This window comes from Somniosus microcephalus, chromosome 12 (assembly GCF_052327205.1).
Source record: "Somniosus microcephalus isolate GS21.2 chromosome 12, FLI_Smic_1.0, whole genome shotgun sequence".
In the NCBI taxonomy this organism is placed as follows: domain Eukaryota; kingdom Metazoa; phylum Chordata; class Chondrichthyes; order Squaliformes; family Somniosidae; genus Somniosus; species Somniosus microcephalus.
In genome coordinates, this window is record NC_140998.1 from 19,692,198 (window position 1) to 19,712,876 (window position 20,679).

The window sequence follows — 20,679 nt, forward strand, 5'->3', positions numbered from 1 at the left end:
AAACACACCATTAGGAACAAAACACAAAATTATACCCACAAAATACTCGAAGAAATTGAAAACTCCATTAATCCAAATCAATTCTGGGATATGTGGAATAACCTGAGTACAACACAATTGCAAGCATTACCAATCCAAGATGGCGACATCTGGAGAACACATTTTCAAAACCTCTACAAAGACATCCCAATAAACGAAACAAACCCAAGTCAACATCATGTCACAGAAAAACTCCACACATTAGAAGCAACAATTAAAGACAACCAAAACCCTCTAGACTCCCCAATCACATGGAAAGAACTGTCCACAAAAACAAAATCCCTCCACCTAAAGAAAGCCTGTGGTCCAGACAACATCAAAAATGAAATGCTCAAGTTCAGCAATATGGAGATGCAGGGTGCGGTACTCAAGTTATTCAACATCATATTACGTTCAGGCTGTTTTCCCGATATCTGGTGCCAAGGACTCATCTCTCCCATATATAAAAGTGGAAACAAATCAGACCCAAATAACTACCGCGGCATCTGTGTCAACAGTTGTCTAGGGAAGTTATTCTGCAGTATTCTAAATAGTAGATTACTGGATTTTCTTAACAAACATAATATCCTTAGAAAAAATCAAATAGGCTTTCTTCCAAAACACCGCACCACCGACCATATCTATACCCTTCACACTCTCATTGAAAAACATATACACCAAACAAAAAATGGGAAAATATTCGCTTGTTTCATTGACTTCAAGAAAGCCTTTGACTCTATCTGGCACGAAGGGCTCTATTATAAACTTCTTCAGTGTGGAATAGGGGGCAAAGTCTATGACCTTATTAAATCGATGTATCTGAAAAATAAATGCGGTGTCAAAATTGGAGACAAACGCACCGGTTTCTTCACCCAGAGAAGAGGCGTCCGGCAGGGCTGCAATTTGAGCCCGACCCTGTTCAACATATACATAAATGAATTAGCAGACATGCTGGAGCAAAGCGAGTCACCGGGTCTCCGTCTCCTGGATGGAGAAGTGAAATCCCTGTTCTATGCGGACGACCTGGTTCTGCTGTCTCCCACAGAACGGGGATTACAGCAACAACTAGACCTACTCGACAAATACTGCCAAAATTGGGCCTTAACAGTAAATCTAAAGAAAACCAACATCATGATTTTTCAAAAAAGGGCCAGGTGTCAGGAAAACAAATACCAGTTTACTCTCAGTGATACCATCATAGGACACACTATGAGCTACACTTACCTTGGTCTAACCATTACAGCATCAGGGAGCTTCAGCATAGCAGTGAATGCACTAAAAGAAAAAGCCCGAAGAGCCCTATATGCAATAAAAAGAAAATTCTACAACATCCAAATCCCAATCAAAATCTGGCTCAAAATATTTGACAGCATAATCCTGCCCATTGCGCTGTACGGTAGTGAAGTATGGGGCCCGCTCAATCACCATAGCTACACTAAATGGGAAAAACACACAATAGAAGCCCTACATGCAGAATTTTGCCGAAGCATCCTTCGCACCCAAAGGAAAACACCAACAAATGCATGCAGAGCCGAACTAGGCAGATACCCACTGATAATAAACATCCAAAAACGAGCACTAAACTTCCTAAATCACCTCAAATCTAGCTCCCCAGACACCCTTCATTTTAAAGCCTTCCAGACCCAAGAGCTAAACCCAGAAAAGAGTCCCCTGAGTCAGCTGCTACTGAAACTAAGCGCTCCTACTCAGCCGGACCCTGACCAGTCCCAGACCAACACTGCTGTCCAAACACCAATCCGAGTGAACTAAATCATTAAACAATGCAAAGAAACCTACCTGGAACATTGGAACAAAATAACCAAAAGCCAAAGCAGATTAGAATGTTACCGGGCCCTAAAAAGAGAATATAAACTGGCAGACTATCTCTCGACTATCAGAGACACAAAACAGAGACAGACCCTCATCAGGTACAGACTAAGCGACCACCAACTGGCAATTGAAAAAGGAAGATACAAGAAATCCTGGCAGCCTAGAGAGAATAGAATATGTGATCAATGTCTGGCCGGCGAGGTTGAGACAGAGATGCATTTCCTCCTAAAATGCGAAAAATTCAACACATCAAGAAACATATTATTTGACAAGCTCAGCCAAACAACCCCAGATTTCAAGGAATTGGATGACCTGTCAAAATTAAGATTAGTCCTGGGAGAAGGAGACAGACCATACCTTGGTGCCAAATATGTAACAACATGTCACAACCTGAGGACTGTTTAAAATTAATACTGAATGTACCCAATGATGTACAAAGACTGTTTAAATTAATATTGTTTAAAGTAATATTGTATGTACCCAACGAAGGTCAAAATTGTTTGACACCTACAGAATGTTGGAAAACTGTACTTTTTGTTATGTAAGCTTTGGCAATATGGTTCCCTGTAAACTTTCATGCCAATAAAGCATTTGAATTGAATTGAATTGGTAAACCATTTAACTGGTGTAATTAGAGGGATTGATTTAATTTAAATCCAATTAATTAAAGGGAATACTAGCATCTATAATCGGGAAGAGGGTGTCCATAACTAACAATAAATTTTTTTTAAATTAATTACATAGAATGGAGCAGGCGATGTGTTACTGTTGCGAGATGTGGGAGCCGGTAGACCCCATTGAGGCTAACGGTGAGTACATCTGTGACAAGTGTCTGCTGCTACAGGATCTCCAGCTCCGTGTTGATGAGTTGGAGTCTGAGCTTCAGATACTGCGACACATCAGGGAGGGGGAGAAGTACCTGGACTCTGTGTATCAGGAGGTGGTCACACCTATGAAGTTAATTAATTCAGATGTAGCCCATGGCCAGGGTCAGGACGGTGTGACTACGAGTGAGGCAGGTACGGGGAACCAGGAGGTAGTGTTGGAGGAGCCGCAGCCCTTGCTCTTGACCAACAGGTTCGAGGTTCTTACTCCCTGTGGGGACGGGAGCAGGGGCTGCAGGGAGGATGAGCAACCTGGCCACAGCACCGTGGAACGGGGGGCCATTCAAGAGGGGGGAGTAAATAGAAATGTTGTAGTGGTAGGGGATAGTATTATTAGGGGGATAGATAGAGTTCTCTGCAGCCAAGAGCGAGAGTCCCGTAGGCTGTGTTGCCTACCCGGTGCCAGGGTTAAGGACATCTCCTCTGGGCTGGAAAGAAACTTGCAGTGGGAGTGGGTGGATCCAGTCGTCGTGGTCCATGTTGGTACAAACGACATAGATAGGACTAGGAAGCCGGTTCTGTTAAAGGAGTATGAGCAGCTAGGGGTCAAATTAAAAAACAGAACATCAAGGGTAATAATCTCTGGATTATTACCTGAGCCATGAGCGAATTTGGCTGGGACAAATAAAATCAGAGAGTTAAATGCGTGGCTCAAAGACTGGTGTGGGAGAAATGGGTTTTGCTTCCTGGGATACTGGCACCAGTACTGGGGCAGGAGGGAGCTGTTCCGTTGGGACGGGCTTCACTTGGCCAGTGCTGGGACTAGGGTCCTGGCGGATCATATAACTAGGGCTGTAGAGAGGGCTTTAAACTAACTAGTGGGGGGGAGGTTCCTAGAGAACAAATAATAAAAATGACAACAGAGCAGGTCATAGACTTAGGTAGCAGTGGGGAAATGAAAAACCAGAGCGTGTCAGGAAGGGGCAGAAGGTATGGAGTAAAAGGTAAAGTAATAAAAAGGGCAAAAGCAGGAACTAAGTGTCAAAAAACACATTTGAAAGTTCTCTATTTGAATGCACGTAGCATTCGTAACAAAATAGATGAGTTAATGGCACAAATAGCTACATATGGGTATGATCTTGTGGCCATTACAGAAACATGGCTGCAGGGTGACAATGCCTGGGAATTAAACATACCAGGTTATTTAACGATCAGGAAGGACAGGCAGGAAGGAAGGGGAGGTAGGGTGGCTATGTTAATAAAGGAAGGAATCACTGTAATACAGAGAAATGATATTGGGTCAAAAGATCAGGATAATGAAACAGTTTGGGTGGAGATAAGGAATAATAAGGGGAAAGAAACACTAGTGGGCGTAGTCTATAGGCCTCCGAACAGTTGCAACTCGGTTGGACGGAGTATCAATCAGGAAATAGTTGAGGCTTGTAATAAGGGAACATCTATAATTATGGGGGATTTTAACTATCATATTAACTGGACAAATCAAATTGGGCAGGGCTGCCTTGAGGATGAGTTCATTGAGTGTATTAGGGATGGGTTTCTTGAGCAGTATGTAACTGAACCGACCAGGGGGCAAGCAACCTTAGATCTGGTCCTGTGTAACGAGACAGGATTAATTAAAAATGTTCTAGTAAAGGATCCCCTTGGAATGAGTGACCATAACATGGTTGAATTCCATGTTCAATTAGAGGGTGAGGAGGTTGTATCTCAAACAAGCGTGCTAAGCTTGAATAAAGGAGACTATGAAGGTATGAGAGCAGAATTGAGCAAAGTGGATTGGGAAAATAGATTAAAGGGTAAGACGATACATGATCAGTGGTGTACATTTAAGGAGTTATTTTACAACTTCCAAAAAAAGTATATTCCACTGAGAAGAAAAGGGTGTAAAAGAAAAGACAGCCATCCGTGGCTAAGTAAAGAAATTAAGGATAGTATTCGACTAAAAACAAGGGCATATAAGGTAGCCAAATCTAGTGGGAGGATAGAGGATTGGGAAAACTTTAAAAGACAGCAAAAAATAACAAAAAGATTGATTAGGAAAGGGAAGATAGATTATGAAAGTAAATTAGCAAAAAATATAAAAACAGATAGTAAGAGTTTTTATAGTTATATAAAAAGAAAAAGGGTGGCTAAAGTAAATGTTGGTCCCTTAGAGGATGAGACTGGGAAATTAATGGTGGGAAATATGGAGATGGCAAAAACACTGAATGAATATTTTGTATCAGTCTTTACAGTAGAGGACACCAAGAATATCCCAACACTGGACAAGCAGGGGGCTATAGGGGGGGAGGAGATAAACACGATCAAAATCACTAAGGAAGTGGTACTCTGTAAAATAATGGGACTCAAGGCGGATAAATCGCCTGGACCCGATGGCTTACATCCAAGGGTCTTGAGGGAAGTGGCGGTAGGGATTGTGGATGCATTGGTAATCTTCCAAAACTCCCTGGACTCAGCAAAGGTCCCAGCAGACTGGAAAACTGCTAATGTAACACCCTTATTTAAAAAGGGCAGTAGACAGAAGGCTGGAAACTATAGACCGGTTAGCCTAACATCTGTGGTAGGTAAAATTTTGGAGTCCATTATTAAGGAGACAGTAACAGGACATTTGGATAATCATAGTTTAATAAGACAAAGTCAGCATGGTTTTATGAAGGGGAAGTCATGTTTGACAAATTTGCTGGAGTTCTTTGAGGAAGTAACATACAGGGTGGATAAAGGTGAACCAGTGGACGTAGTGTATTTAGACTTCCAAAAGGCATTTGACAAGGTGCCACACAAAAGATTATTGCTTAAGATAAAAAATCACGGGATTGGGGGTAATATTCTGGCATGGATAGAGGATTGGCTATCTAACAGAAGGCAGAGAGTTGGGATAAATGGTTCATTCTCAGACTGGCAATCAGTAACCAGTGGTGTTCCGCAGGGGTCAGTGCTGGGTCCCCAACTCTTTACAATCTATATTAACGATTTGGAGGAGGGGACCGAGTGTAACATATCAAAGTTTGCAGATGATACTAAGATGGGAGGGAAAGTAGTGAGAGAGGAGGACATAAAAAACCTGCAAGGGGACATAGACAGGCTAAGTAAGTGGGCAGAGACTTGGCAGATGGAATACAATACTGGAAAGTGTGAGGTTATGCACTTTGGCAGGAAAAATCGTAGAGCAAGTTATTATCTTAATGGCAAGAAACTGGAAAGTACTGAAGTACAAAGGGATCTGGGGGTCCTGGTGCACGAAACTCAAAAGGTTAGTATGCAGGTGCAGCAAGTGATTAAGAAGGCCAATGGAATGTTGGCTTTCATTGCTAGGGGGATAGAATATAAAAATAGGGAGGTATTGCTTCAGTTGTACAAGGTATTGGTGAGACCGCACCTGGAATACTGCATACAGTTTTGGTGTCCATACTTAAGAAAGGACATACTTGCTCTCGAGTCAGTACAAAGAAGGTTCACTCGGTTAATCCCAGGGATGAGGGGATGGACATATGAGGAGAGGTTGAGTAGATTGGGACTCTACTCATTGGAGTTCAGAAGAATGAGAGGCGATCTTATTGAAACATATAAGATTGTGAAGGGGTTGGATCGTGTGGATGCGGGGAGGATGTTCCAGATGATGGGTGAAACTAGAACTAGGGGGCATAGTCTTAGAATAAGGGGCTGCTCTTTCAAAACTGAGATGAGGAGGAACTACTTCACTCAGAGGGTGGTAGGTCCATGGAATATGCTGCCCCAAAAAGCTGTCGAAGCTACATCATTACATAAATTTAAAACAGAAATAGACAGTTTCCTAGAAGAAAAGGGAATTAAGGGTTACGGGGAGCGGGCAGGAATTTGGACATGAGTTTAGGTGCGGATCGGTCATGGCCCTGTGGGTAGCGGAGCGGGCCCAGGGGCCGTGTAGCCTGATCCTGCTCCTGTTTCGTGTGTCTAATTCTGTTAGATTCAGGAGATAGTCCTGTCATAGTGGATTGGCGGTTAGGATCAGATCAGCCATGATCTTATTGAATGGCGGAGCAGGCTCGAGGGGCCAATTGGCCTACTCCTGCTCCTATTTCTTATGTTCTAAGTATTTATCCAAGTCCCTTTTGAAAGTTACTATTGAATCTGCTTCCACCACCCTTTCAGGCAGCGCATTCCAGATAATAACTCGCTGCGTTTATATATAAAAAAAATTCTCATCCTCTCGCCCCCCCCCCCCCCCCCCCCCACCCCCCCGGCTTTTTTGTCAATGATCTTAAACCTGTGTCCTCTGGTTATCAACCCTCCTGCCAGTGGAAACGGTTTCGCCCTATATCAAAACTGTTCATAGTTTTGAACAGCTCTATTAAATCTCTCCTTAACCTCCTCTGCTCTAAGGAGAACAATCTCGTCTTCTCGAGTTTCTCCACATAACTGAAGTCCTTGGTATAATTCTGGTCAATCTCCCCTGCACCCTCTCCAAAGCCTTGACATCCTTCCTAAAGTGTGGTGCCCAGAATTGGAGACACTGGCCCAGAATTTGCGGGCGGGATGACTGGGAACTGGCAGCGTTTGCCATCATTCTGCCGTTGAAACTGACAGCAACTTTGGGATCTGGCGAATGTGCATGCAGAAATCCCGACGTTGAGGTCAGTCATTGACCGCTCCAAAACAGGCTGCGCTTTGCCCTCCCCACCCCCCCCCACACACACACACACACACACACACACACACACACACACACACACACACACACACACACACACACCAATCTGTGTAATCAGCCAAATCATTCAAACTGATGGAAACTTTGGCTGCTCTGCCAAAGTTGGATCCAAAGCGATTTGGTGTAACTGGGGTTTTAACAGCGTATTGACTGCTAAACAAATATTAAGGGCCTGGAAAACTAATTTAAATTCCGTGCAGTGTGAAATTTGTCCATTTTAATAAAAATAATATATTTTTAGAAAATTTTCAAATATATTAAAAACATTTTTTTTAAAGCTTGACCATCTTTATTTCAGGCCTGCCTTTTCTCTATGTGAGAGCCCCGATCTTTGTTCTGCTGTCTCTAATTATTATAAAAAGTTAGAATTTTAAGAGCGTACTCTCTTCGTCGTTCGCTGTCTGTGAGAATTCTGCCTTTTTGATTGACTGACTGCTTAGACGGCCTGTTGATGTCACGGCTGTTCGAACAAGGGATTCCCCGCTACAGTCCGCTGAATTGAATTGAAGGTTGGTAAACCAGAGGTTCTCGACACGGGGATCGCGAGATCCTTGTGGGAAGCGTACTTTGGGGCCAGCAGAGAACGCCTTCACTTCACTGCTGACCGCAAGTACTCCAGCTGGGGTCTAACCAGTGATTTATAAAGGCTAGCATAACTTCTTTGCTTTTGTACTCTCTTCCTCAATTTATAAAGCCAAGGATCCCGTATGCTTTTTTAAAACCGCCTTCTCGACTTCAAAAATTTGTGTATGACCAGATTATCTGACTGACTTGGTTCTTGCCTGTACTAAAGATATACTTTCATTTTTAGGATTTATTTCTACTGATTAAAGCTTGTGCAGTAATTTTTGGAAAGTAAAAAGACAATCTAGGGCAAGTTTCATTGCTGCTCTGGCACATTTTTCTTTAAAATCTTCCAACAAAGTACTGTACCAGTATTTGTAGAGCTCTCTGCAGACCTCTAGTGGGAGAAACAATGTACTGCAGCATTACCTTACTGTACACTTCTGCTGGAGAATGCGAGTAATTTGTGCTGTTAGTTCCTGGATCAATTCTCCACAAGAATATTTAGCACCCTGAGCAGTTAGATTTAGTATGTGTAGTTGATCACGTGGGAGATAAAGACCAATTATATACCTCCTGAGCGCTGCTTCGGGGAATGCATCAGCGAGTGAGGGGGGATGTACATGCAAAAAAGAAAGACTTGCATTGATATAGCACCTTTCACGGCTTTCAGACGTCCCAAAGTGCTTTGCAGCCAATGAAGTACTTTTTTTTTTTTGAAGTGTAGTCACTGTTGTAATGTAGGAAATGCGGCAGCCCAAATGCGCACAGCAAGCTCCCACAAACAACGACGCGGTAATGACCAGGTATTATGTTTAACAAAATAACAACAGAAAATGCTGGAAAAACTCAGCAGGCCAGGCAACATCTGTGGAGAGAGAAATAGAGTCAACGTTTTGGGTCAAACCCTTTGTCAAGACTGAAAAAGCACAGGAAATGAAATAGTTTAAAAGGCCAGGCTGGGAGAGAACAAAAGAGAAGTGAAGAGACATTAAGAGGTATTCAAAACGAGACGAGATGGTGATAGGACTAGTGGAGACAAAAGACGGCTCCAGATGAGGTGTGAAATGCGCTGGCAGAATGAGACAGCTGCCATGTGGGAGAGAGAAAAAGGGGGAAGGGCACAAAACAAAGGTGTGGATAAAAAATATATAAAAATGTAATAGGGGCTGAGGTTATGATCTGAAATTGTTGAACTCGATATTGAGTCCGGAAGGCTGTAAAGCGCCGAATCGGAAGGTGAGGTGCTGTTCCTCAAGTTTACGATGAGCTTCTGTGGAACAATGCAAGAGCCCGAGTACAGTGAGGTCTGAGTGGGAATGGGGCGGTGAATTAAAATGACAGGCGACCGGAAGCTCGGGGTCACCCTTACTGACTGAACGGAGGTGTTTCCTCTACATTGGGGAGACCAAATGCAGATTGGGTGATTTTTATCCACACCTTTGTTTTGTGCCCTTCCCCCTTTTTCTCTCTCCCACATGGCAGCTGTCTCTCATTCTGCCAGCGCATTTCACACCTAATCTAGAGCCGTCTTTTGTCTCCACTAGTCCTATCACCATCTTGTCTCGTTTTGAATACCTCTTAATGTCTCTTCACTTCTCTTTTGTTCTCGCCCAGCCCGGCCTATTTCATTTCCTGTGCTTTTTCAGTCTTGACAAAGAGCTTGACTCGAAACTGTTAAATCTGTGAATTTTGATGTATGGTGTCCTTCAATAAATCGACGGAGACTGCAGAGGAACAATCAACAAGTGTTTAGTTTTAGAGTAACCTGCATCCAGTAAAGTACAGATCCCTACTCCGGGTTTATATACAGGTGTGGTCACTGCCGGTACTACAGTATACAGGAGCTGTAAAAAGTAGTTCTCCCCTTAAAGGTACATACACTACAATTCCTCCCCTTTTAGATTAACAGTACCATAACATTCGTTTAACAATTAACACTTTTAACATGCAACATTAACTGCAAATAGTCCATTTATAAATTCAGTCTTTGGGGCGGCTTCCTGATCCTTTCTGGATAGCGCCTTTCCTGAGTGTCTTGCTCTTGGTGCGGAGGCGATTCTGGCCCCCTGTCGTCGGTTGGTTCATCAGCTTCCGATGCTACTGTTTCTGGGGTAGATGCTACCTGTATGTCGGGTTCATCACCAGGTACGTGAGACCTGGGGTTGACTCGTTCCTGTGACTCTAGGATCTGGTCGACATGGCGTCTCACAATGCTCTCCCCAACATCCACTGTGAACATTAGTGGCCCCTGCCGTGTGCATATCGTTCCTGGTTGCCATTTCTCTGTTCGGTAGTCGCGGGCCAAGACTGGTTGCCCTACATTGAAGCTCCTTGTCGGCTTCTCATTGATGTGCTGGAATTGCTTATTCTCAACATCTCTTCGTACATTTGGTCTGAGCAAATCCAGACGAGATCTCAACCTTCGGTTAAAGAACATCATGGCCGGGGTCTGGTTGGTGACTGCATGTGTCGCATTTCTGTAGGCTAACAGGAAATTGTCCACCTTATGCTGCAGTGGAATGTCGTCATCGCACATGGCCCTTACTGCTTTTTTAAAGGTTTGTACGAACCTCTCAGCCAATCCATTTGTGGCTGGATGATACGGGGCGGATGTGTAATGCCTTACCCCATTCCTTTTCATAAATCTTCGAAACTCTTCGGACACAAACTGTGGTCCGTTATCAGAGCAAATCTGCTCTGGCAAGCTGTTCCTGGCAAATATGGTCCGTAGAACTGCAATAGTTTTCTCCGTGGTGGTGGAGGACATTTTGATCACCTCAGGCCATTTCGAGTGCGCATCCACGGCTATTAAAAACATTGAGTCCATGAATGGACCAGCAAAATCAATATGCACCTGTTGCCATGGAGATGAGGGCCACTCCCATGGGTGTAGAGGGGCATGTGGTGGTGCATTTTGGACCTTCTGGCATCCTGAGCAGCTCTTTGTCAGGTTTTCGATTTGCTGATCGATCCCCGGCCACCACACACAAGCCCTTGCAAGGCTTTTCATTTTCACCCCTCCCAGATGGCCTTCGTGAAGCTCATTGAGCACTCTCTCCCTTAACTTGGGTGGAATTACCACTCGGGATCCACACATCAAGGTCCCCTGGCATACTGACAGCTGCTCTCTTCTGGATGAGAATGCTGGCAACAGTGAGTCGCCATGTGCTGGCCATCCCTTCACAGTCAAATCATATACCCGAGACAGCGTCGGGTCATTTCGGGTCTCCTTCTCTATACCAGCGTTAGCTACTGGCAAGCATTCAATTATAGTCAAATGAAATATTTCGACAGGATCCACTGCTGGTGCTTCCTCCGCAGTAGGCAGTGGCAGGCGTGATAGCCCATCAGCGTTTCCATGCTGTTTCGTGCCCTTATACTCGATATCATATTGGTGCGCCCCTAGAAAAAGGGACCATCTTTGTAGCCGTTGCGCAGTCATCACCGGAACGCCCTTCTTTGGATTAAAGATGGAGACGAGTGGTTGGTGGTCAGTCAGCAAGGTGAACTTCTGCCCGTGCAGATAGTGTTTGAACTTTTTCACTCCCCACACTAGGCTGAGGGCCTCCCTGTCAATCTGGGCGTAGTTACGCTCGGCTGAGGTTAGTGACCGAGACGCAAAGGCTACTGGCCTCTCCGAGCCGTCCGGGAATTTGTGCGACAGCACCGCTCCAATGCCATAGGGCGATGCATCACACGCCAACCGAATTGGTAGTGCTGGGTTGAAATGAGCCAACACCTCTTTTGATGTGATCAATTCTTTGCTCTTCTGGATAGCTCGTTTACATTCGTCATTCCACTTCCATGGCACCCCCGTTTGCAGTAGGGTGTTCAGTGGGTGTAGTACTGTAGACAAATTCGGCAAGAACTTATGGTAGTAGTTCACCAACCCGAGGAACGACCTCAGTTGTGACACATTTTCCGGTGCTGGAGCCTTGACTACTGCCTCAATCTTTTCAGGGGACTTATGTAACCCCTCTTCGTCAATAACGTAGCCACAATACGAGATCTGCTTCTGGAAAAACTCGCATTTGTGGTGATTAGCTCGGAGCCCATAATCCTTCAATCTAGTGAGCACCTGCTCCAGGTTGGCGAGGTGATCACTGTCATTTTCGCCCGTGACCAGGATGTCGTCCAAATAACACTGGGTCCCTGGAATCCCTTGCAGGACTTGATCCATTGCCCTTTGCCAAATAGCCGGAGCTGATGCTACCCCGAACACCAGCCGGTTGTATTGGTAGAGACCTTTGAGTGTTGATCGTGAAGTACTGTTTCGAGGCTTCTTCTACCTCCATTTGCAGGTACGCCTGGGCCAGATCAATCTTAGTGAAGCGTTTCCCTCCAGATAGCGAGGCGAAAATATCTTCAATCCGCGGAAGCGGATATTGTACAGTGTGAAGGACTGGGTTCACTGTCACCTTAAAGTCCCCACAGATGCGAACCTTCTTTGGTTCCCCAGGCGTATTACTCAACGACCTCTTCATTACAGGAACGATGGGTGTAGCCCATTCGCTCCAGTCCACTTTGGATAGTACTCCTGAACGTTCCAAACCTTCCAGCTCTGCTTCGACGGCTGGGCGGATCGCATAAGGGACCGGTCTGGCCTTAAAAAAAACTTTGGGCTTGCATTTTCCTCTATTTTAATCGTCGCTGTTATGCCTTTTAGTGTTCCGAGTCCCTGCTGGAACACTTCTTGTGCGTCAGTTAGCATTTTTGACAGTTGTCCAGGTGTGATGTCGTCATCCTTTTTGGCATCTACAGTCAGTGCTTGTATGGAATGCCAATCTAGCTGTATCTTCTGGATCCATTCACGCCCGGGTAGTGGTGGTCCTCCATCTGGCAATACATATAGGTCCATTTTTGGTGTTTCCTTGCCGTTGTATATCACGTTCACCTTTATTTTTCCTTTGGGGTAGACTTTTTGCCCCGTGTACGTCTTCAAGACAATCTCTGTATCTCTCAAGGGTATATCTGAGAATAGCCGCTTGTAGTCCCTTTGGTTTATGACTGTTAGGGCTGATCCTGTGTCCAATTCCATTTTCACTTGGACTCCGTCTATCTTGAGCGTGACCCAGATAGTTTGGTGATCCTCCATTTTGATTACATGATGTAGTTTCAGACAACCCAGCTCCTTGCTTCCGGAGTCTGTATCACTTTTCTGTTCGTCTGAACTACTCTCCGTCACCTTATGTACCTTTTTGTACTTCTCCTGTGGCGATTTCTTGCTGCTGGTTTTCTTTCCCGACCTGCAGACACTTGCTATGTGTCCTACTTTTCCACACTGTCTGCACACTTGGTCCTTGAACCAACAATCCTTATGGTCGTGTGTTGTTCTGCCGCAGCGATAACACTTCACTGCTCCATATGACATTTCATTTGTGCCATATTCTTGCGGTCTCCGTTGTATCTCTGCAGCGCCCTGTGCGGCTGCTTCGTGTGATACTGCCATGCTGAAAGCCTTGTCCAACGTAAGATCCTTTTCTGATAGAAGCTGTTTCTGGGTTCCTTCACTTTGAAGCCCACACACAAACTTGTCCCTTAAAGTATCTGCTAGTCCCGTTCCAAACTGGCAGTGTTTCGATAGTTTGCGCAGTTCCATTAAATACTCAGCATTACTTTCGTCTTTATGCTGGTTCCTTTTGTGAAACTTAAATCTTTCTGCTATCAGCAGCGGTGTGGGGTTTAAGTGGTCCTGTAGGATTGCCACTATGCTTTCAAAATCCTTTTCCACTGGCTTCTCTGGGGTTATTAGGTTTCGCAGTAAGCCGTACGTTTTTGCACCCATGGAATTCAACAATACCAGTGCTTTCCTGGCATCTGGCACTTCATTTGCCTTGCAGTACACTTCTACGCGTTCTATATATGTTGCCCAATCTTCGACTTCATTGTTGAACGCTGTGACACTGCCACTCTTCTGCATCCCTGGGTGTGGTTAGACTGGCTAAAAATGGCGTCTCCCGTGCTCTCCCTTCTTCTCCGCTGGCTCAAAATGGTGTCTCCTGCGCTTCCTTTCTTCCCCCGCGGACGCTGCTCAGCCCTTGAAACCCCGGCCGCGCTCTGTGCGTTTTCCCCTCTCTCGTTGACGCCGCTCGGTCTTCAACCCCGGCTGCGCCCTGTGCGCTTTACCCTCTCTCTTACCCCGTCGACGCTGCTCGGCCTTTTTCTGTGCCGTCGGTCGGCTCCAGCCGCCGCCGTCCGGGAAGGGTCTGCGCCGTACCTGCTGCCAGCCCGCTGCGCTGGATCATCGCGACTGGGGAACCAAGCCCAGCTCTCCACAGCCTCCTCTGCGATGTTCAAGCCCTCTCCGGATGGTCGACGCCCGCACTGGTGGAATCGGCCGCCTTCTACAGAGTTGCAGGTAGGTTCGAATCGACTTGTCGCCACTGTTAAATCCGTGAATTTTGGTGTATGGTGTCCTTCAACAAATAGACAGAGACTGCAGAGGAACAATCAACAGTTGTTTACTGGATGAGGGCCACTCAAAAACTAACAGTACAGATCCCTACTCAGGGTTTATATACAGGTGTGGTCACTGCCGGTACTACAGTATACAGGAGCTGTAAAAAGTAGTTCTCCCCTTAAAGGTACATACACTACAGAAACGTTGACTCTATTTTCTCTCCACGGATGTTGCCTGGCCTGCTGAGTTTTTCCAGCATTTTCAGTTGTTGTTTTGGATTTCCAGCATCTGCAGTATTTTGCTATTGTATTATGTTTAACAATGTTAGTTGAGGGATAAATATTGGCCAGAACACTGAGGAGAATTCTCCTTCTCTTCTTCCAGTGGGCCTCGGATTAATGTATCATCTGAAAGATGTAGATATTGAGGAGGTTGTTTAGGGAACTAGAATTATTAGCGCAAGTCTGTCCTTTCATATCTCTGCAGATATATATCAATCTATTTTAGCCATTTTACTTTCTGTTCTACTTCTCACCAATTCCTCTATAGAGTTTTTTCATCTTCCTAAGTTTACTCTTTTAACTCTTGTAACTATTATTATTAACTGTACTCTCTTATGTTACCAAATCTAACTATACAAGAATTAAGAGCCCAAGCATTCACTCGTTTCTAGGTTGCTAATGTGTCGTGGTTGACTGCTAATTGTTAAATCTGATACAGTATGTAATCTAGTACTTTACTTCATACACTTAGAAAACCAGGACTAAAATGACCTTTTAGAGCTGCATGTTCACCCCTCCCTTTTTTGTCCCTGGTCTGTCTATTTCACTTCTTGGATGTTGGCACCCTTATAATGCGATTCTTCGCAGCCTTTCTTACTTGCTTAAATAGCTGTCTATCTGCACCACCTTGAGTGGCTGTCAGTAGTGGTTGCCGTTTACTACTTTTTGTCGCTACTAATTTTCACCCATGTTGCTTCTGCTGTTTCCCCTACCGCTATGATAATCCACCCTTTTCTGCAGCTGTTGTCTTGTCCCCGACTAAAGGATAATTCTCCTGCTCTGCTTCACTGGTCTGAGAAGATCTTGTACTTTAGTCCTGTTTCCAACCAATGCCACACTCGCAGTCAGTTCGCAGACTGGAAAAATTTTCATTCCGTCAATCTGTGGGCTGGATGCAAACCGAGGAGCAGGTATTGTTTTTTTTAATTCATTGATGGGATGTGGGTGTCGCTGGCTAGGCCTGCATTTAGTGCCCATCCCTAATTGCCCTTGAGAAGATGGTGGTGAGCTGCCTTCTTGAACCGCTGCAGTCCATATGGTGTAGGTACACCCACAATGCTGTTAGGAAGGGAGTTCCAGGATTTTGGCCCAGCGACAGTGAAGGAACGACGATACAGGTCCAAGTCAGGATGGTGTGTGGCTTGGAGGGGAACTTGTAGGTGGTGATGTTCCCATGCGTCTGCTGCCCTTGTCCTTCTAAGTGGTAGAGGTCGCGGGTTTGGAAGGTGCTGTTGAAGGAGCTTTGGCGAGTTGCTGCAGTGCATCTTGTAGATGGTACACACTGCAGCCACAGTGCGCCGGTGGTGGAGGGAGTGAATGTTGAAGGTGGTGGATGGAGTGCCAATCAAGCGGGCTGCTTTATCCTGAATGGTGTCAAGCTTCTTGAGTGTTGTTGGAGCTGCACTCATCCAGGCAAGTGGAGAGTATTCCATCACACTCCTGACTTGTGCCTTGTAGATGGTGGAAAGGCTTTGGGGAGTCAGGAGGTGAGACACTCACCACAGAATTCCCAGCCTCTGGCCTGCTCTTGTAGCCACAGTATTTATATGGCTGGTCCAGTTCAGTTTCTGATCAATGGTAACCCCCAGGATGTTGATAGTGGGGGATTCAGTGATGGTAATGCCGTTGAATGTCAAGGGGAGATGGTTAGAGTCTCGCTTGTTGGAGATGGCCATTGCCTGGCACTTGTGTGGTGCGAATGTTACTTGCCACTTGTCAGCCCAAGTCTGAATGTTGTCCAGGTCTTGCTGCATATAGACACGGACTGCGTCAGTATCTGACGAGTCTCGAATGGTGCTGAACAGTGTGCAATCATCAGCGAACATCCCCACTTCTGACCTTATGATGGAGGGAAGGTCATTGATGAAACAGCTGAAGATGGTTGGGCCTTGGACACTGCCCTGAGGAACTCCTGCAGTGATGTCATGTGATTGAGATGAATGACCTCCAACAACCACAGCCAACTTCCTTTGTGCTAGGTATGATTCCAACCAATGGAGAGTTTTCCCCTTGATTCCCATTGACTTCAGTTTTGCTAGGGCTCCTTGATGCCACACTCGATCAAATGCTGCCTTGATGTCAAGGGCAGTCACTCTCACCTCACCTCTTGAATTCAGCTCTTTTGTCCATGTTTGGACCAAGGCTGTAATGAGGTCAGGAGCTGAGTGGCCCTGGCGGAACCCAAACTGGGCGTCAGTTAGCAGGTTATTGCTGAGTAAGTGCCGCTTGATAGCACTGTCGACGACACCTTCCATCACTTTGCTGATGATTGAGAATAGACTGATGGGACGGTTAATGGCCGGGTCGGATTTGTCCTGCTTTTTGTAGACAGGACATACTTGGGCAATTTTCCACATTGCCGGGTAGATGCCAGTGTTGTAGCTGTACTGGAACAGCTTGGCTAGGGGCGCAGCTAGTTCTGGAGCACAAGTCTTCAGTGCTATTGCTGGAATGTTGTCAGGGCCCATAGCCTTTGCAGTATCCAGTGTCTTCAGCCGTTTCTTGACATCCCGTGGAGTGAATTGAATGGGCTGAAGACTGGCATCTGTGATGCTGGGGACCTCGGGTAAGTATTCCTGTAAGTATTGGTGCCATGTGAGAATCACTTTTAGCGTATTTAGTTTTTTTTTTAAGCACTGTAATAACTGACCTTTTTCTAGCAGAAAAGGTAAACTTAAATTTTTCTCGCCCCCTTGGTTAATGTGCTCTCCCCTCTCTGTGTAAAGGTTTCAGAGAGAGTTGAAAGACGCCTAAAAGAAATTGAAAAGGAAATGAGGACCGAACGACAATTAGCAGAAAGTCGCCAGGACCAGCTAGGACACATGGCTGCACGGCTGCAGGAGGTGAGACATATTTTCCAACACATGTTTGGAGATTTGAGTCTTTTGTCGATGGGTCTGCAGTAAAAGTGGCAGTAAGTTCCAATTGTTTTGGTTTCTTAAGAATTTCCAGGCAAAACTGTGGGAAAGAGTTCAAATGCCAAGGACCTCCAGTGTAAAAGTATAAGAAATAAAGTCGAATCTTTTCACGCCAAAGGATAATACTTATGGAATAAGGTACCAGGGAATGCTGTTAAAGTAGAGACCGTATGGGCGGATCTTATGACTTCGGGCCATAAAAATTGGCGGTATCCGATGGGCTGCCTGTCGCACGCGCTGGCTGATTTTCCTTTTCATTAACCACATGGACAGGAAAGTCGGGCGGTGTGTATAACAGGAGGCCAGCCTTCCACCCTCCCCATTCCGCTGTATTAATGGGTTCCAGAAACCATTGGATGCATTTCTCCAAAGATGAGGGATTGAAACACATAGTCAGAAGTAGTAGAAGGTTCTAACCTGCCACCACTTTCTTGGTAGCTGAGGTTTTTTTTTTTTTTCTTAAAAGGATGACTTTTTATTTTCCATTATGTCTTTTTTTTTAAATTCTGGTTTATGTTGTCATTGCATCCTGCTTAATGTTAAAAATTGAGACCATATTGGTTGTGGTGATGAGGACTCGGCCTGTTTGCAATTGGTGTTGTTAAACGTTGCGGACTTCTATTTCTGGTAAAGAAAGAAAAGAACGTCCATTTATATTGCGCCGTTCACGACCTCGGGATGCCCTAAAGCTGTTGAATTACTTTTGAAGTGTAGTCGCTGTTATGTCGGCGACTGCAGCAGCCGATTTGTGCGCAGTGTGGTCCCACGAACAGCATTGCCACGAATGTGCAGTTAATCGGAGTTGATGGTTGAGGGATGAACTCGTTGGTCATGAAAATCCCTCGCTCGCTCTTTGGCGAAGTGTCATGGAATCTTTTACATCTGTCTGACCAGGGAGGAGAGGTCTGAGTTTAATGTCTCGGCCATGGGTTGAGTAGATGGATATTTCGGGCCAGTGTATAAATTCTGTATTAACAACAGAAAACGCTGGAAAAACTCAGCAGGCCAGGCAACATCCGTGGAGAGAGAAACAGTCAACGTTTCAGGTCGAAACCCTTCGTCAGAACTGAGAAAAAAGCAGGAAATGAAACAGATTAAAAGGCCAGTTTGGGGGCTGGGAAATGGGGGAGGGGATGAAAGGACAAAAGGGAAGGTCTGAGAGGTGAGGAGACATTAAGAGATATTCAAGGCGAGACGAGATGGTAATAGGACAGGTAAAGAGACAAAAGATGGCTCTAGATGAAGTGTGAAATGCGCTGGCAGAATGAGCATTCTGTGTGTTGGTTTTCAATTAACAAAAAAAAATAAGTAAGATGATTTTTTTCTCATAATGCCATAGGCTTATCCCACTGGAATAGAAACATAGAAGATAGGAGCAGGAGTAGGCCATTCGGCCCTTCTCCGCCATTCAACAAGATCATGGCTGATCATCCAAACCCTAGCACCCAGTCCCTACACTGACAGCCATCCCACCCAAGCCCTATCCCCGTAACCCCACGTATTTAATCCCCCCTAACACTAAGGGCCAATTTTTATCATGGCCAATCAACCTAACCCGCACATCTTTGGACTGTGGGAGGAAACCGGAGCACCCGGAGGAAACCCACGCAGACACGGGGAGAATGTGCAAACTCCACACAGACAGTCGCCCGAGGCCGGATTCGAACCCGGGTCCCTGGCGCTGTGAGGCAACAGTGCTAACCACTATGCCACCGTGCTGACCACTGTTAGCTTTCAATACAGATGCTGACAAGGGTGCCTGAAAAGCAGGGACATTTCTAATTGTTCTTGGGATGTGGTCAATGCTCCAGTTGCCCAAGGGGCGTTAAGATTCAACCATATTGAGATTCAACCATATTATGTGGTATTGGGGTCACGTGTAGGCCCGGACCGGTAGGGGTGGCAGGTCCCTGCCCCACATTGACAACCAAACATTCAAGTAGAGATAAAACCTAAGGTATAATCCTAGAAAAGAAGGTCTAACTTCTTCTTTTAAAAATAAATTAAAATTACATTTTAATGTAAAAAAAAAAAATCAGAATTTATACAGGTGCCCAAAACATCCCTTATTGCCTCTACTCAAATGAACTGTACTGAAATGAACCCTTCAAGCACTCAAATCCTTCCTTGAATGAACTGGTTGGGTTTTTATAAATTTTCACGCTCCTTTTTCTCTGCTCCTTTTGACTGCTTCAGGTATTTGATGGCGTAAAGATGCAACCTTTGTAGTTATATAGAATTATAGAAATTTACAGCACAGAAGGAGGCCATTCAGCCCACTTTGTCCATGCTGGCCGACAAAGAGCTATCCAGCCTAATCCCACTTTCCAGCTCTTGGCCCATAGCCCTGTAGGTTGCGGCACTTCAAGTGCATATCCAAGTACTTTTTAAATGCGATGAGGGTCTCTGCCTCTCCCCCTCTGTGTGTGTGTGTGTCTCTCTCTCCCCCCCCCTCTGTGTGTGTGTGTGTGTGTGTGTGTGTGTGTGTGTGTGTGTGTGTGTGTGTGTGTCTCTCTCCCCCTCTGTGTGTGTGTCTCTCTCTCTCTCTCCCCCTCTGTGTGTCTCTCTCTCCCCCCCTCTGTGTGTATCTCTCTCTCTCCCCCTCTGTGTGTGTGTCTCTCTCTCTCCCCCTCTGTGTGTCTCTCTCTCACACACACACACACACACACACAGAGGGGGAGAGTGTGTGTGTGTGTGTGTGTGTGTGTGTGTGTCTCTCTCGCTCTCCCCCTCTGTGTGTCTCTCTCCCCCTCTGTGTCTCTCTCTCCCCCTCTGTGTCTCTCTCCCCCCCCCCCCTGTGTGTCTGTCTCTGTCTCTCCCCCTCTGTGTGTGTCTCTCTCTCCCCCTCTCTGTGTGTGTGTGTGTGTGTGTGTGTGTGTGTGTGTGTGTGTGTGTGTCTCTCTCTCTCCCCCTCTGTCTGTCTCTCTCTCCCCCTCTGTGTGTCCCTCTCCCCCTCTGTGTCTCTCTCTCCCCCTCTGTGTGTGTCTCTCTCTCTCCCCCCCCCCCCCTGTGTGTCCCTCTCCCCCTCTGTGTGTGTGTGTGTGTGTGTGTGTGTGTGTGTGTGTGTGTGTGTGTGTGTGTGTGTCTCTCTCTCTCCCCCCCCCCTCTGTGTGTCTGTCTCTGTCTCTCTCTCTCT

At 45.7% G+C, this 20,679-nt stretch overlaps 1 protein-coding gene across 2 annotated transcripts in view; it reads left to right on the forward strand.

Annotated features, from left to right (window-relative positions):
- cep128 (centrosomal protein 128) overlaps positions 1–20,679 on the forward strand; it is a 428,165-nt gene that overhangs the window by 43,051 nt on the left and 364,435 nt on the right. For both annotated transcript variants that reach the window (XM_086002651.1, XM_086002652.1), the window contains exon 8: positions 17,352–17,468. In XM_086002651.1, coding sequence (XP_085858777.1) covers positions 17,352–17,468 — 117 coding nt within the window. The remainder of the gene's footprint in view (positions 1–17,351; positions 17,469–20,679) is intronic.